The sequence below is a fragment of the Staurois parvus genome, unplaced genomic scaffold, assembly GCF_062004578.1.
Source record: "Staurois parvus isolate SC_StPar_1 unplaced genomic scaffold, SC_StPar_1.0 ptg000120l, whole genome shotgun sequence".
NCBI classification, from domain to species: domain Eukaryota; kingdom Metazoa; phylum Chordata; class Amphibia; order Anura; family Ranidae; genus Staurois; species Staurois parvus.
Genome location: NW_028317916.1, coordinates 8,236,053 through 8,254,682, shown reverse-complemented (window position 1 = coordinate 8,254,682; position 18,630 = coordinate 8,236,053). Strand labels below are relative to the sequence as shown.

Below are 18,630 nucleotides of genomic sequence, written 5' to 3'. Positions count from 1 at the left end.
GGCTGAAATGATGACCTGCAATGTTGATGCCTAAGGAGTGATTATCCGAAATATGAAAGCATTACTTTCAAAATGTTTTCTCACAAAGCTACATTTTACGAGAAGATTGGGTTGTGATGGTAATCTTTGTCTTTAGAATAATAAAGAAAATATTTAATAAAGAAAATAACCAAATTATATTTTCTGCCTGAAGATATAGTTTTCAATATTCTGACTATATATATATATATATATATATATATATATATATATATGTATAGTTGGAATACTGAAAACTGTATCTAACAGTCAGAAAATATTATTTGGTTATTTTCTTTATTAAATATTTTCTTAAATATTTTCTTTTCTAAAAACAAAGATTACCATCTCAACACATTATCTTTAGGCAGACAATTGAGTTTGGTTATTTTCTTTATTATGCTTTGATACAGAAAATGTGAATTGTTAAAGCTGAACTCCAGACTCACAATACAATTATTAGGGAATAGCTTAATGTTGTTTATGTTGAATATGAAATTATTATTTAAAGAAAATGTATTTTTAAATATCTACTTTTGATTGTTAAACTATGTCCTATTATTCCTTGGTGCACAAGTTGCAGCAGTGGAGGCTTGCATAGACTATAGCTGCTGTCATACCTGCTGGTCATGTGACTCAGAGTGGGAAAGTCAGCAGGTAGACCTAAAAGGTGCAAGAAAAGTGAATTTAATAGACTTGTGTCCACCTCTTAATGCTTCTGCACAAAAAGGGCCATTAGAGGACACTAAGTTATTTTCCTCACCACATAGGCTGCTTTCACAAACAACACTTTGGACACCGTCTGTTCCGGGCTGCTATCATTTCAAGCAATGTTTTCACTGACCCCAAAATTCAGCTTTAAGTATTGTCATACACTTCTCTTAGTTTGCATTTGCTGTATATTTATGTAAACATTGATGTATCTAAAATCACATTCCTCATTTAAAGTGTTGTGAACCCAAAAAATGGAAAGCGTTTGATGGAAAAGTTACAGAGATGGATACCCAGTTTACAATCCGTGCCAGAGAGCTACGTGACATATATAACAGCATTAACACCCAATACTTCAATCGTGATGAAAGGATTGATGCACTCTTGACGCTTAAGCATACCGTCAAGGTAATTTATTTTTCTTTTTAAAAATCAGTTGTGTGAATAGGTGTTTTGTAACACTATTAATATTTTACAGTTCATTTTTTGTGGATATCATTAATTATTAATCTAATATTAAGAGATACAAATGTCTAGTTAAAAAAAAAGCTTAGACAGGAGTTACGTATAATGTATGAATGGCTAAAATGTAGCTAACCAAGGTACGTCACAAACCTGGCCAATAAATTGTAACTGCCAGCCTTTATTGCCAATGTAATATTTGTTGTCATGGGCATCAGTTCCAGTTCAGTAGGCAGGACATTTTGAAACCAATTCGGTCTAAGACAATGTACTAAAGTCGAAATTAATTTTAGTGTATCTATCCACATGCTATACCTTTTTTTACAAACACCATTCTATAGCAGGCAACATTTTTCCAAAGTAGAGGACATCTTCTTTCTGATTTAACAGTTACCTAATTTCTTGAATATTTTTATTCTTATGAAGTTCTGATTTTTAAATGTTTTTTTTTCTGATGCAGTGGCAGTAATTGGATTGCCATATTTTACTCTGTATAAAGATATAATAGGGAAAGTCACTAGACAAACACCTCAGTGAACATGTAAAACCAAAAGTAATATTTCAAGTGTTTTTTTTAGGAACATAAAATCTTGGTAAATTGCTTGCAGTGAACTACGTCAGTGCTTCATTATTCTGAAACTAGTAATACATGGGCTGATCTGATTATTTTTCAAATGAGGTCTTTTTGGACCCTATTAAATAAAATATCTGCCTGTTTCTGAATCATGAAGTCATTGCATCTGCCTGTTTTTGAAATTATTATATTACTTTTTATTGTCTGGCCCAGAAATAAATACATATTAAAATATATATATATATATATATATATATATAATATTTAATGTAGTTTTCATTTACTTTTCATAGGAACACAATTGCAAGTTAACCCAAGAAATTGTAGAGCTAATTGACAGAGAGGCTGACCTTTTATTTCGTGGTGTACAAGAGCACAACTTGGAAGGACTTCGGAAGAGAATATCGACACTTTTCCTACAGTACATTAAAATTCCCACATTTAACCCAGAAGTTGCCAGATTACTCAAGGTAATGACTTGATGATTTTCTTTAAAGCAAATCTGTCATTATAGCATTCAGTCTTGTGAAAAGAGAGCATGGCTACATTTGTACACACAGTGGAACCGTGGAGAATGAATGTGGCCACCCTCTAACAGGGAGTCAGGTCACAGCCAAAGGTCAAAGAAAGGAATTTGGAGATTGGAGGAGGCTGAGGACCATAGATGGTACTTTGTCAAAGCGGAACTGTACTCACCTTGTCTTCAGTGATGCGGCTCCCCGCCCGGCCACTCACTTCTTTGGGTGGCCAGCTTTCAGGTCCTGATCGCCGGCTGCTGCCATTGGCCAGGCGAGGATGAAGTCACTCCCATGCATGCACGGGTGTGCACTCATATTCAGCATTGCTGAATTTATATAGTGAGCTGCCTATGCACAGCTCACTGTACAGAGGCGGACAGGCAGGTAAGTAACTTTAATGCAGAAGAGACAAAGCATGTCTCTTCTGAATTAAGATTCCTGCCTTTTAGCCTTTTTTTTTTTACCTAAAGTTCCACTTTAAGTTGAGAACTCTTACTTAAAAGATTTTTTTAAACCAGAGTTTAGTGTCACTTTAAATAAACTCATCTGTATCATAAAGGTGCCAAATAGGCTGTTGCAATTAAAAGCAGTCACCTAGCGATACCTAGATGACACTTTCAGCTCCCAAAACCCAGGCAGCTGTAACATACCAGCACTGTCATCTTGTAAACTGGTAAACACTCTCAATTTACACATGTTCTTACTGGGTTATCACTACAGTGGGTGGCCTTACTGACTAATAGCTTGTGTTGGATTTCGCGCTGGACTGACTGGATTAGTCACTGGTCCTGGGTGGGTATTTGTGTGGGCAAAAAGATAGGAATCCCTTCCTGGATAATGCCCAATGATGTACGGGGGTGATGGACCCTCTTGGAGATTGGGATGCTACCTTTTCAGTGAGACCTTACGGTTGTTTCAGCATGTAGACTTGGATAAAAAGGAAGGAGCGTCCAGTGTCCAGGAAATTGCAATTGCTAAAGTATGGCTCATAGCTGTTTAATAAAAAGTAGCGACATGTACATCAAGTCAATGTGTTTTGGGGGAAAAGACTCCCCCTTCTTGAGGGCTGTTGCTGTGTACTATTGGATGGGAATGATTCCCAAGGCATTACTGGCTAATAGGAACATATGAGAGGCTGGCCATCTCACGAAACCTACAGCAACTGTCAAAACTTTATAAAGTCATACAAAGGTATATGTAGGCTCTATATGTGTACTTACTACAGCTGCCTTTATACCCTGCAGTAAATAACATTAAATTATCTAATAAATGTTTGTGTGGATCAATGATAAGTGGTGGGATCTGTGCATGGAGTTGTTTTAGCATTACCTTGCTGTACTCTTAGAGATGCCAGAAAAGCACAGGAATGTTGGTGAGAATTCAGTCCTAAACACAATTGTCTGGCTATTGTTATGGTAAGCTATGATGATCATTTCACCTCTGGTTGTATGATACTGAACTAATTACAATGTTTATCTACAGGTTCCTCAAGATCCCGCTGTTCTTCGCAAAAATATATATTTCTGTAATAGCTGCAAAAGCTACCTACCATCAACTGAGTTTTCTCTATCTGCCAATGCTCACAGTATTGGCAGGTGTAGAAAATGTTCAAAACTAGACAATGAAGCTCGACAAAGAGAAGAATTTTCAAAATATAGACTTTTACTGAAACAACTGAAAAAATCAGAAATAAACTATGGTGATGATGCTAAAATAGCATTTGTGCTCCAGGTAAGTGTGTTCATCAAAACTAAGGTTGGTTGTTTTTGTGGATATATTTAATAACATAAATAATTGTAATATTTGTACTGTACTATACCTTTTCAGTTGTCAATGTATTTGTATACCTTAACTTAAAAGATACTTAAAGTGTGTACAAAGCCAAAGCCTTTTTCATTGTCTTGTATTGAGGGTTACAGCTTGATGACAATTAACCTAGGATTATACCGCCTAGGTCTCTGTATCTCAGATTTGCAGCACTGTGACCTGCACTTATGTACATTCTTCCTCTAAGTTCAACAAGGTCGATGCATCTGCCACGCAGATGCTAGTTTTGGTCACAAGCTTAAGCAATGGACTCTTTAATGCCCTTGGGTTGTTTTTTTGTTTCTTGCCCAATGAGAGCAACAGCTTGCTCCCCTCATATGCTATCATTCTCTCTTAGACTGCATACTACAACTGAGCAGATGTGAGGTGGGAAGGGTTATATCCACAAGGGGATTGGTCTTCAGTTTTCTATGTGCCTAGTGTTAGTTTCTTCTGTAGGCAGCAGTATAACTGTAGGTTGCTTAATTATCACTAAGCTGTGTCCCTCAGTGGACAATAGAGGAAAAAAAAGATTTTGGCTTTATATAAATATACGTTTAGGTATACAAATACCTTATCATCAAGCTGCATCCCTCAATGACTTTTGAAAGGAGAAAATTAAGCTAAGTGCAACAATCCTTTTTTTAAACTTTGAATGCAGTAATTGAACCTGCTCGTGAGGATATGGTGGCCACAATACATGTGGACCACTTATGGATTAGCTCCATATTTTATGCCATAGACTTATTTACTAGTACTTAACACTTTGTCATATAGAGGATATATTGGTATATAGATGGGTGTTTTGATATACATTAGTAAGGTTCCCAGAGCACTTATATCATTACAAAGTATATATAGAGAAAGCGCAGTTCTAAATCAAACTCTTTAAAACATTCTTAATATAACAAAAAGTCCAATCTAAAGTTTTTTGTATGTGAAAAAAGTTCATCAATCAAGACCCAACAGATATCCGACAGGTTCCCAAAAAACCACCAAGAGGAAAAAGATAATATTGACCCCCAAAAAGAAAGGTCAATATGCGCTGTGTGCTTCCTGGAAGCGAACAATGAACTTGTATACAAACCTTAAGGGTCTTGGTCTTCAATACAAAATTTATGGATAGACCTAAGTAAGTATTATCCTCGTACAGGATAATCCAGTTAAAAAAGGAAAAGGAAATCCTCATAGTTCAGTAATTTTTTAGTTTTTAATGCCTCAAATGCAGTAATACACGTACTTCATATAATAGTTAAAACAGCATGTCACCATATCCAAAAAACAACTTGTTTCCAACCATTAAGATGGCCGCCACGTTCCAGTGCGCAATGACGTCACACGCTCTGTGTCAGGGATCCCGTCGCCGTACAGCAGTGCGACGGATCCCCTCGAATCGCGGCGGTGCGAGTGTGCAGGCGCAAGAGCATGTGGCCGTGCATGCACGGTAGCGCCGAAGGCTCGCTCATGTGCAGTAGCACACACGTCACGTCTGGCGGGCTATTTGAACCTGCTTCAGATGGAAATCATTGCCTTCTGGTCTAAATACATTCCTGCACACATTTCCTGATTCTGATCCTGATTCCTGCATTCTGTATACCCGCCTAAGAAAGAACTCCGCCTGCACCGACCTATCCCTGACCATTCTCCTGTCTGCTCCTCTTGTACTTATCTGCCCGCTTGTTACCGACCTGGCCTGCCTCACTCTGCATTATTACTTTGCCTGCACCTGCACCTGACCTGCATCTTGTCAGCTACCATATCCACCTACCGCTGCACCCACGGCTCGGCATCTGGCCTACATCTGGACCACCGTCCTACCCATCAGCCACCGCATCCACGCATTGGTGCTCGGTCCCAAGACCCGCACCCTGACTGCCGCCACACCTGCTTGCTGCTGCACCTACGTCCCTGCACCCGCACCTAGCTTGTGTCCGGATCTCCTGTGTCCCCAGCTACCTGCTGACAGCTGCAAGACCTTCACAGCACTCCTGCCCCTCCTGGTTCTGTGCCCCTGTTCCCACTTTCAGGGGTTCCAAACGGGGGCTGCAAGAGGGCGCCCTCTCTCCACTTCAGGCTCCCCAACCAGGTACGTGACACTCTGGCTCCATCCAATGCGTTTTGTCATCAGCGATGTTGTCAGGGGCATGGCCAATGTCTAGACGTCGTGTTATTTTATAGGAGAAGGAAACCTCTCCTACACAGTATACACTAGCTCGGGAGCATTTTGTTAACCCTTTAGCAAATTATTTTATTCACTTATTTGTTTTTATATTACATTTCATGCTGTTCTTGTGTGTTTGTTTTTACATGGTTTGATGTCCAGTGTGCTTCAGTTATGTCATGTCATGTTATAACTTTTAATTAGTTATTGTGCATATAGATGTATCCTTATGAAATTTGTGGGAAGTTTTTGAATGCTTTTATAGTCAGGGCTGCACTTATATGTGCTCTGATGTCATGAGATAATGTCATTCTCTTGGAGTAGTATAGTTTTAACACTGAAAGAGGTATTAAACCCAAAAGCATTTATTTTATTGCAGTTTTCGAATTCTTAGATGTGATGACTGCATTGTTTTCTTCTTTCCCTTATTTTCACCTGGTGATCCTGCCTTTAAATCGGTTGATTTTTAATAGAACTAGCTGGTTTGGAGATGTGGCCGTTAAAAGGGTTAATACATTAATTTCATATATGTAAAATGTGCATCTCAAAAGGAAAAAACCTGTTGCTGCAACTGCTTAATAAGTGTTAGTTTGGCTTGTTTGTTAGTGTATGTAAATCTACTAGTAAATCTAACACTCCTCTCCCCCAAGACTGAAAAATGCTGTTGTCTAAGGGTGTTCCTATACTCCTTCATCCAGAGTAAAGGTACTGTCATACAGGAGGTATGTTACTGGCCAGAAAACCAGGTAAAAACAGAAACAAAAAGACTAAAAAAGAGAACTAAAGCTGTTACCACATCTAATGATTGGTAAGCCGCAATATATTACATTTTGGGTTTACTACCGTTTAATTGTTTACCCCAACCCTAGTCAACCCTTAACATTTAATCTCCTCTAACACTTAGCCTGAAACAATTTTTTTTGCTAGCTAGCTGGTACGTGTTGGGAAATGTTTGTGTTGTATATGTCCACACATTGGCAAATAAAGGCAAATAAACTGTGTATTTTGCAAGTGCAATTGTTCCAGAGCTTACTAAATGAGATGAAGCTTCACTTTGCAAAAAATACCTAATCTTCTGCAAGGATCATAAAAAAACCAGCATTTTTGCTTGCACGATTGGATAATGGAAGTCAGAAGAGCTTCCTCTCAATTACTAAACTCTGAAGCACCTGCACTTGAAAAGTGTACTGTCTATTTGCCTTTAGTATATCAACTCCATTTATTATTTATTTGTTTTTCAGGGCTGCTGTAAAAATGTGCAAAACTCCTTTAGAGCCTATTTCTATTATTGTGCTAAAACTATTTTATTTGCAGCAAGAAGACCTCCAATATCTGGTTGAGAATATCTGGGCAGCCCAGTCTGTTCTCAGTGCCTGTGATGACCTTTATGATCTGGTCATGGTTAGGTGGGACAAATACTATGAGTGGTCTCCATGGAACTGTATCCTTTTAACAAAAGATGAAGCAGCTGCCCATTTAAAACTTGGCAATGCTGAACAGGTAATTTGACAATTTTATTTATTTGATTAATTTAGTTTGTGTTTATATATATATATATATATATATATATATATATATATATATAGTGAAGATAATATGTATTTGATCCCCTGCTGATTTTGAATGTTTGCCCACTCACAAAGAAATGATCAGTCTAAAAATCGAATGATAGGTGTATTGTAACACTGAGAGACAGAATATAAACAAAAAATTCTAAAGAAATGTATGTCTAACATATTATGCACTGACTTGCATGTTCATGAGGGAAATAAGTATTTGATCCCCTATCATTCAGCAGGATTTCTGGCTACCAGGTGTCTCTCATACAGGTAACAAGCTGAGATTAGAAGCAGTCTCTTAAAGGGAGTGCTGCTAATCTCATTTTGTTACCTGTATAAAAGACACCTTTCCACAGGAGCAATCAAACAATCAGATTCCAAACTTTCCACCATGGCAAAGACCAAAGAGCTGTCCAAGGATGTCAGGGACAAGATCGTAGACCTACACAAGGCTGGACTGAGCTACCAAACTATCAGCAAGCAGCTTGGTGAGAAGGTGACAACAGTTGGTGCAATCATTTGCAAATGGAAGAAACACAAAACAACTGTCAGTCTCCCTAGGTCTGGTGCACCATGCAAGATCTCACCTCATGGAGTGTCAATGATCATGAGAACAGTGAGGAATCATCCCAGAACTACACGTGAGGATCTTGTCAATGATCTCCAAGCAGCTGGGACCACAGTCATCAAGAGAACAATTGGTAACACACTACGCCGACAAGGATTGAAATCCTGCAGTGTCTGCAAGGTCCCTCTGCTCAAGAAAGCACATGTCCAGGCCCGTCTGAAGTTTGCCACTGAACATCTGAATGATGCAGAGGAGGACTGGTTAAAAGTGTTGTGGTCAGATGAGACCAAAATGGAGCTCTTTGGCATCAACTCAACTCGCCGTGTTTGAAGGAGGAGGAATGCTGCCTATGACCCCAAGAACACCATCCCAACTGTCAAACATGGCGGTGGAAACATTCTGCTTTGGCTGTGTTTTTCTGCTAAGGGGACAATACAACTGCACCGCATCAAAACGGACGATGGACAGAGCAATGTACCGTCAAATCTTGGGTGAGAGCCTTCTTCCCTCAGCCAGGACATTGAAAATGGGTCGTGGATGGGTGTTCCAGCATGACAATGACCCAAAACACACGGCCAAGGCAACAAAGGAGTGGCTCAAAGAGAAGCACATTAAGGTCCTGGAGTGGCCTAGCCAGTCTTCAGACCCTAATCCAATTGAAAATCTGTGGAGGGAGCTGAAAGTTCGAGTTGCCAAACGTCAGCCACCAATCCTTAATGACTTGGAGAGGATCTGCCAAGAGGAGTGGGCCAAAATTCCTCCTGAGATGTGTGCAAACCTGGTGGCCAACTACAGGAAATGTCTGACCTCTGTGATTGCCAACAAGGAATTTGCCACCAAGTACTAAGTCATGTGAAGGGGATCAAATACTTATTTCCCTCATGAACATGCAAATCGGTGCATAATTTGTTAGACATGCATTTCTTTTGATTTTTTTGTTGCTATTCTGTCTCTTAGTGTTACAATACACCTACCATTCGATTTTTAGACTGATCATTTCTTTGTGAGTGGGCAAATATTCAAAATCAGCAGGGGATCAAATACTTATTTCCTTCACTGTATATATATATACAGTATATACACGCATACAGAATATGTAATTAGGCATTATTGGTAAACCCTACATTTAAAATTGTTCTCATGTTTTTAGAGCCATTGGCCACACTCGATTTACTTTGATCAATTAAAACCATCACAGCTTTGTAAACTCTGGTTAAACGTTTATAAATCACATGTCTAGGTAACGTGTATTGCATTAGCTTGCTGATAACAGTACATTTCTGCCAACAGAGGGCATTGCAAGTCAGCTATTGCATGTTGTAATTATTAATCCAATGAGTCAAGTAAGTCATTCCAAATGTGTTGCACGGTTTCTGGGAAGCTGTAAGATGTTTGCTTCATTCACAGAAAAAGTGAACGGTGTCAGTGGGATGTGATAACCACCATGTGTAGGGAAAAAAATCTCCATCTCAGTTTTAACAACTAAGAAAACATTTTGTATAATCATGTACACACTGTAAATGATATATATACTGTATTTTAAAGGATGCAATACTACATAATGTATACTTGGATGCAGATACTCAATAGCACACACTATCAGCTGAACCCCCAGTGTCTTCAAGATATCCAGTCATACAATACAGTAGGTTATAAAACTGTCCGTTTTTTGTCCAGCTCTTTTACACATATGACAACTGTTGCTGGTAACTCTCCTTATATTTAAAGCAGGGGTCTCCAAACTTTTTACTTCGGGGACCACATTGTATATTTTACACATATTTGCGGGCCGGAAAAATAATTTATAATCAAATCCACAGTAGAAGAATAGAATTTGACAGACTGCTGACAGCAGGGCTAGATGGTGCTCCTGTATCCTTTGCTGGCACCTAAAGGCTGGAGCATCATGCAGTGGGGCTAAACTTCTTGTGTGCATGGGGCTTTATATCTGTGTCCCCGTCAGAGTCTCCCCGTACATCTGTGTCCCCATCAGAGTCTACCCATACATCTGTGTCCCCGACAGAATCTCCCCATACATTTGTGTCCCCATCAGAGACTCCCCATACATTTTTGTCCCCATCAGAGTCTCCCCATACATCTGTGTCCCCATCAGAGTCTCCCCATACATCTGTGTCCCCATCAGAGTCTCCCCATACATCTGTGTCCCCATCAGAGTCTCCCCATACATCTGTGTCCCCATCAGAGTCTCCCCGTACATCTGTGTCCCCATCAGAGTCTACCCATACATCTGTGTCCCCGACAGAATCTCCCCATACATTTGTGTCCCCATCAGAGACTCCCCATACATTTTTGTCCCCATCAGAGTCTCCCCATACATCTGTGCCCCCATCAGAGTCTCCCCATACATCTGTGTCCCCATCAGAGTCTCCCCATACATCTGTGTCCCCATCAGAGTCTCCCCATACATCTGTGTCCCCATCAGAGTCTTCCTACACATTTGTGTCCCCATCACTCATCAGAGTATCCCCGCAAATAGGTGTCCTCATTAGAGCCCTCCACATGTTTGTGTCCCCATCACCTATTAGAGTCTCCCTACACATTTGTGTCTCCTACAGAATCCTCACATCAGAGCCATCACCCCCCTCCCCTCGAATATTTGAGTCCACATCAGAGCCATCAGTTCCCTGCATATTTTGTCCCCATCAGAACCATCAGCCCCCCCCCCCCAACGTATGTGTCCCTATCAACCTCCTCCCACAGGTTTATGTCCGCATCAGAGCCATCAGACCTTCCCCCACATGTTTGTGTCCACATCAGAGCCATTGCCCCCCCACATGTTTGTGCCCCCATCAGAGCCATCAGCCCCCCTGCATATTTGTGCCCCCATCAGAGCCACTAGCCCCCCACATGTTTGTGTCCCCATCAGAGCCATCAGCACCCCTGTATATTTGTGTCCCCATCAGAGCCCCCACCTCCACATGTTAGTGTCCCCATGAGAGCCATCAGTCCTATGCATTTTTCTGTCCCCAACAGAGCCATCAGCTACCTGCATATTTGTGTCCCTATCAGAGCCATCAGCCCCCCTTATGTATATGTTCCCATCAGCCCCCCCCCCCCCATGTTTATGTCATCACAGACATCAGACCTTCCCCCACGTTTGTGTCCCTATCAGAGCCATCATCCCCTCCTCACATGTTAGTGTTTCCACCCCCCTACATGTGTGTCCCATTCAGACCCATTAAACCCACCCCACCCACTGCAAACTTGTAAACATCTCACAGTTCCCCCTTACCACTGTACAGGGCAAGGAAGGATACTGGTTAACAGTGAGGCGGGGGGGGGAGCTGGGAAGCGGCAGCAGGTCTGTAATAAAGCACTTAATTGATTCCTAGGATGCAGGCGGTCCTAGCACCCAACACAGTGAGACACCAAGAGGGGTTGCAGTGCATGCTGACGGGGGTGAATATGCAACTCATGTTCCACAGTCGACAGAGTCCATCCCTGCAGTGAGTCTGAGGACTCTAGCTGTGAGCTGTAAAAAATGGCCTAACAGGGCCAGATGTGGCCTGCGGGCCATACTTTGGAGAACTCTGATTTAAAGGATAAATTCACCTTTGTTAAAAAAAATTATAAATGGACATCTTTTTGCAGGTATAAAAATGTGTATTTATTATTTTTTTTACTAGGAGCCTAGAAAGCATTGCACACGCGAACGACAGATTGTGGGTTCCGTGCAGGACTCCTGCAGACCTGTCTGTATATCTGTGTGCTCATACCTCTTATGAGCAGGCAGATATACACAGACAGGAAGACAGAATGAAATCAACAGCACCATGGTAGTTGAGTGAGAACTACAAGCTGACAGCTGCAAAGGCTGACGGGACTTGTAGTTTTTCATTCACAGAATTATTTTTTAATTGTGACAGCAAACATGGGGAGAAGATCCCTGGTCTTCTGTCACAGCAGGGGCAGCTGCAGCACTAACATGTTACATGTTACACACGGAATATGGGTATAACATGTAACATGTTAGAAAAGGTGAACTTATTCTTTAATAAAAGTGAATGTAACATTTAATGTATAGGCCTCTGGCTTGCAAATAAAAGAATTTGTCTAGATCAGAAATAATGGAATTGGCTGAGATCAGAGGAGATAATGTAGTCAGTGATCTCTGTTCAATATGAGTGACGACATAATTAAAAATCCAGTCTACAATGTGATGGTTAAAGCCAAATTCCAGAGAAAACAAATGGAGTAACAAACAGCAGTAAAAACCTGAAAGAGGTTCTAACCCTTCTCCACGTTATTCAAAAGTTGAATACAAATATAGCTGGAGATTGGCTTTAAACGATGAAGTGAAGTTCAAAAAAGGCAAATTAATATTTGTCCTTTTAGTAATAGACATAAATGACATACAAAATGCTAGGGCAGGTAGCCTATGGGGAAATATATGTAGTGAAAGTCTTATAATTATAACAAACATGGTATACTTACCTACTCTGTGAAGTGGTTTTGCACAGAGCAGCCACAATCCTCCTCCTCTTGGTCCTCCTGCCAGTACTCCTGGCCTCACCCCTGCTGAGTACCCCCATAGCAAGCTCCCCTTCAAGCTGTGTCCCATGTGTCAATGAAGCACACAGTGCGGCACGGCCCCACTCCCTCCTTACTGGCTGTGATTGACAGCAGCAGGAGCTAATGGCTCCCACTGCTGCTGCTGAGCCAGTGAGGGGAGAGAGAGCAATGATGCTGCTGTTGCGCACAGCACTGGATCAACATCGGGCTCTGTATAAGGGGGCCTGGGGAGGAGGGGAGCTGCACACAGAAGGTTTTTTTTACCTTAACTCTTTCATGCCTAAGGGTAAAACAAAGGTGAATTATACCTTGTTACTTTCTGGACAAATTAGGCTTTCATTTGGTGGTGAATGGTAATGGATATCTCCTGATTTTGTTTTATTATCAGAGGAAAACTGGCCCAAAATAATAATTTTTTTTTAATTTACCTGTATTTTCCTTGTTACTACCATAACATTCCACCAAAGAATAACCTGAAATAAATTCTGCTCCTGACAATCGCAGCAATGTCACATATGTGTATGTTATTTGTTATTCGTACCTCTAGTACAGCCCAGCAACAATAGTGCACAGTTTGCTATTTTTTGTCCTGCCTAAAACACACTGACACTAACTGACACTGATACTAATTAAAAAAAAATCCTGCCTAAAATATACTGACCCTGACCTTTGACCCTCACCTTGAACTTTGACCCTTACTTGACTCAAACACTAACCCTGGCACTGACCTACATCAAACCTTGATGATTTTTTCTTTATTTTTTTATATTTATTTATTTTACAGACTTGTTTTTTTCTCTCTCTGAAAGGACAGAGAGAGAGACAATGTATCTCTCTCCTCCATTCAGAGAGAGAAAACACAGGGGCGGGCTTCACAGTGATTGATCAGAGGCTATCACAGCGATCATGTGACCTGGAATTGGGAGTTCTGGGTCCCGATCGTTAATACGGGACCTGGGACTCACAGTGGGACTCCGGTCTCTGTGCTGGGATCGCGCCGTGCGGCGCGCTCCCAGCACAAAGGGAGATACGCAAGTATGCAGCCCCACAGCATAAAGCCCATATTTGTGTGAGGTCGGCATGAAGGTGTTAATGCGTAGAATAAAAGAAAAACCTTCTGCCTTTAGAACCACTTGATTGTGGTCTTCCTCAAGATTCATCCTTGAGGCATCTGATTATACAGATCCATTAGTGGCCATGTGTCAAGCAGATGAGCTGCATAATTTTCTTGCCCGGAACATTTCAGATTACTTCAGAGTTTGACACCAAAACTGTGTGAAAATGTCTTTTGCACAGTTAGAGTAGCCTGTGAACTTAGACAAATTTGGCTGTGTTCTATATCACAAAGTTAATCTTGTCTGTCTTCAACCAGATGGTCCTGAGCTGTCAGTGTTCTGTCACTGAGATCAACTACAAATGATTTTTTAAAATCAAAGTTACATCTTTTTAGCAGGCCTCTGGGACCCAGATATTTTTGGGATAAATTAGAGCACATGCTGTATTTAGTGCTGAAGCATAAAGACTTGTTAAAGTGTAAGTAAAGGCAAATTTTTTTTGCATTTTATATAGAATAAGGAAAGGTTTTGACCCCCTTTTTTTCTTTTTTTTTTTTTTTACGTATGTGTCCCATTGAGGAGATTTCCCATCCCCTTTCATGACCAGGCCATTTGTTTGCTATTCAGCACTGCGCTACTCTTTAACTCGTAATTGTGCAGTCACGCAATGCTGTACCCAAGCGAAATGTATATTTTTCACACAAATAGAGGCTTCTTTTGATGGTATTGATCACCAATGGGTTTTTTTTTTTCATTTTTTTGCGATATAAACGAAAAAAAAAACAAAAATTAAAAAAACCCTACTGTATATTTTTTACTTTTTGCTATAAAACATATCCAATAAAAAATTTAAAAAAATCTAAATTCTTCATAAATTTTGGCCAAAATGGATTCTTATACATGTCTTTGATAAAAAAAAATCCAAATAAGTCTATATTGGTTGATTTGTGTGAAAGTTATAGCATCTACAAACTATGGTTTATATACTGAAATTTTTACCTATTTATTTTTTAATACTACTAATGGTGGTGATCAGTGACTTATAATGGGACTGCGATAGTGCGGCAGACAATCTGATACAAACTGATGCTGGGGGAACAGACTAACTATCACTGACATCACCAGTGCCTTTAATACAGTGATCAGTGATAACATTATACACTGTCATTGTACTAATGACACTGGCTGGGAAGGGTTTAGCAACTAGGGCGATCAAGCGGTTAAATGTGTGCCTCACTATATGTAATGTGTGCAAACGTTGCTGTCTTTTACTAATAGATCTCTAATTTTCTCATCCCTGCTTTATCACTTCTAATTGGACCAGATTTTTATATAGCTGATCATCCGTGCTTTTAGGAATATTACTGAAAGTAAGAAAATATCCTCCTTAGCCTTGACAAAAATGTTGTTAGGGTGTGTATATCCCCAGACTGGCAAAATTGCTTATCCATGCAGTTGAACTATTTGGTACTATAGATTATTGCAAAGTGGTCAATTAATTAATTATCATTTAAAAATAGATCAACTTACATAGATTCTCATGCTAATGGTTTGCCGCTAATATATGTAAAATCACCAAGGAATGGTTCAACAACCATGAGGATATGGATGTGTGTTAACAAGACAAGATTTTTGTAGTACATATAAAGGTCACCCTGTAATAGTAAAGTTAATCTGCATAGTACATGGAATGACCCATAAATCAATTTAAGGTGTAGTTCATGCAAAGCCTTGGGCTAGATCTCCCTCTCGACATATGAAGGTCAACGATGTAAATCAAATCAAGCAACGATGGATATTATGCCAGTCAGGATGGCTAATGATACTTCTATAGTGCGATATTTTCTTACACATCACGTAGCTAACAAACAAAGGAGTGAAACATGGTCATTATTTTACCAGTCCTTGATTTTACTTGCCCAAAGAATCATGGCAAATGATCTGGAGGAAGTCATGGATTGTAGCCCCCAAAAGTTGAAACATCATCAAAATTAACCAGAGAAGAGAAACAAAATATAAGTTCAGTGTGCAGCTTGTGACATCACATCTTGTGATGTGTTTTGTCACCAAATATGATGACTTTCTCAAGCAGTGCAGTGTCAACTATGTTGTTGAAGGGAATATATTCACAAGATGGGACTGGAAGGGTGGAATACCATAGATGTCAGCAATGGAACTGGGAATAGAAGTGACCTCACTAGAATTGCATCACCTTCAATAGCACACCTACCAGAAAACTGGAAGTTATTTGCCAATACACCAACAAGGCCAGAAAACAAAAAAATATCAGCAAAACAAAAATAGAACAATGTTATACTATTCAAAACTGATCACAAACTATAATACAAATCAGTACAGTAAAAATAAAAATATTTATTTTGACTTTAAATATAATATTAAAGCATAAAATAAAAATTGCAATTTGTTTAAGATTACCAGGCACAACATCTGATTTTATGATCAAACATTGATCATTAATTTTGAAAAATCTTTTTGTTTTGCTCATATAAAAGCTGACAATCACAAATCAGGAGGTAAATCATCCCCTATGTATTGGAGTTTATAAAGTGTTTGGAATACAAGATTTTTCCATTAATAGTGCAAGAACTGCATTTATATGTACCTGTGAATTCGTAACACTTGGACTGATGTTTTTAATAATGATGATGGATTAGAATATCACCTATGGACCTATTTAAAGGTAGTGGAGCGCAAAGGTGAAATAAATCCCAGAATAGTTAGATCATCCCCTAAGCCATTCCCAGTGTTGAGAATCTCTCACAAATTGGAAGATTTTTTTTACTAAATCTAGTGACAATTCTTAGAAAATGTATTCCCTTGGCTCCTATGGTGCTTATCATTGTAGTCCCTTGCTCTACATCTATTACATAGCAAAATAGCCTCATGTTTAATAGATTTATCACTGGAATAATTCCTAGAAACCCTTTGGTATTGCCCTATTAGTATTCCATATATAAGGCTGGTGGGATGGGAACTTTTAGAATGTAAAAAATTGTTTCTAGATGTTGGTTTACAGAACAGTGCCTTAATAATATAGTCATCTGGAACTTTAAAAATTTGAATGATTGAGGAAAGCCAGATTCTGTCTCCCCTGCTATCAGAACATAATAACACAACGGGAGTGATTCCCCCATCCACATTGGAATCATTTTTTTAAATTCATGTATGGCCAGTCTTACCCTATATATCCTTAAAAAATCTTCCCTTCTCTCTCTTCCTACCTATCCTGCCTGACCTGTAAATAAAGATCTGAGTACTTGCCATTTTGAAATCCACTTTTAAAGTACAGAGATCTTTTAAATACAGGTTAGGCAGGGTAGGTAGAAAGTAGGAGAGGGAATATTTTTAAGAATAGTTAGATTTTCTTCCACTTTCACTTTGCAGAAATTGTAGATTTTCATATGAGATAATGGGCATATATAAACACACCTGGTATTACTCTCTACGCCAAAAAATAAATCAGCCCAATTATCACAAGCAGTGCTTATAAATTATATGTATCTTACTGAAAGTTTTGCTCATATATAGTAATACTGTAACAAGAATGCTGACTGCAGATAGCCATGAAAGCAAAAATATATAAACTTGTCATGAAAATATGGCACATTAGGCAAGTACAAAGTTTTTTTTGAAAATTACAGTTTGAAAACAGCACAAATCAATATGTGTATACGATAGAAATTCACAGTAGTTTCCCTTTAAAACTGGCATTGCCTCTATCCTAATGAGAAAATAATAGTCATTGCACAAGACATGTTGCACATTCATATAATTTATAAGCTACTTGTACTTATTTAATTAGGATAATACAACTGTACACATTCTAAAGTCCTTGTTTATTTCTCTCACTCTCTTTTCCAGGCTTATGGCATTGTTTTTATTCGGAAGATCAAGCACAGACATACTCTTGCCAAGAACTATTTTTCACAGATTCCAGAGATGGCACCATTTCTTCATGGGGAGAATTCAAATCAGATGTCTGCAGTTAATGATCTGGTTATTAGTAAACCTATCGCTACTGCTTTCCAAGCCTAGACTTTTTTCCACTCACTTCAGTATGTTTATCTTTTTTTAAATTGCTTTTATATTTTCCCTGCTGGGTAATTCTATAACAGAACATTTTCTGACTCCAGCAATGCTCTCTACAATCCTATGTGTCCTGTATTCCCATCCTCAAACATTGAGCAGTGATTGTTAAACTATCAAACCTGTTATAAAAAAAATAAATATTATAATATTTTATCTTAGCACTGCTGATTTAGCCATGTAATGGAAGTTCTTGTCCATATTGACATTCCAGTGATTCTAAACATAGATTTTTGTTTAGTTTTAGATAGTGTGAAGAATGGCTAGAACTTCTGCCAGGTTTTTACTGCTAGATGTGTCCCAACTGGATATTATTTACCCTCACAGAGATGGGTATATCCACTTGAAGACTGAGCCTTTTCTTACACTTTTAATTTACATGGAAATATCAGTACTTTCTTGCTAGAAAATTACTTAGAACCCCCAAATATTATATATATATAAAGTGAAGGAAATAAGTATTTGATCCCCTTCTAATTTTGAATGTTTGCCCACTCACAAAGAAATGATCAGTCTAAAAATTGAATGGTAGGTGTTTTGTAATACTGAGAGACAAAA

General features: G+C 39.1%; 1 protein-coding gene across 1 annotated transcript in view; it reads left to right on the top strand.

Annotated features, from left to right (window-relative positions):
- The window catches only part of IQUB (IQ motif and ubiquitin domain containing), a 65,866-nt gene extending 47,638 nt beyond the window's left edge, over window positions 1-18,228 (top strand). Inside the window, exons 9-13 of the mRNA XM_089672139.1 lie at window positions 967-1,137; window positions 2,059-2,235; window positions 3,766-4,014; window positions 7,565-7,750; window positions 17,848-18,228. Of these exons, the coding sequence (XP_089528265.1) occupies window positions 967-1,137; window positions 2,059-2,235; window positions 3,766-4,014; window positions 7,565-7,750; window positions 17,848-18,021 (957 nt within the window). The 3' untranslated portion in view covers window positions 18,022-18,228. The remainder of the gene's footprint in view (window positions 1-966; window positions 1,138-2,058; window positions 2,236-3,765; window positions 4,015-7,564; window positions 7,751-17,847) is intronic.
- The last annotated feature ends 402 nt before the right edge of the window (window positions 18,229-18,630 follow it).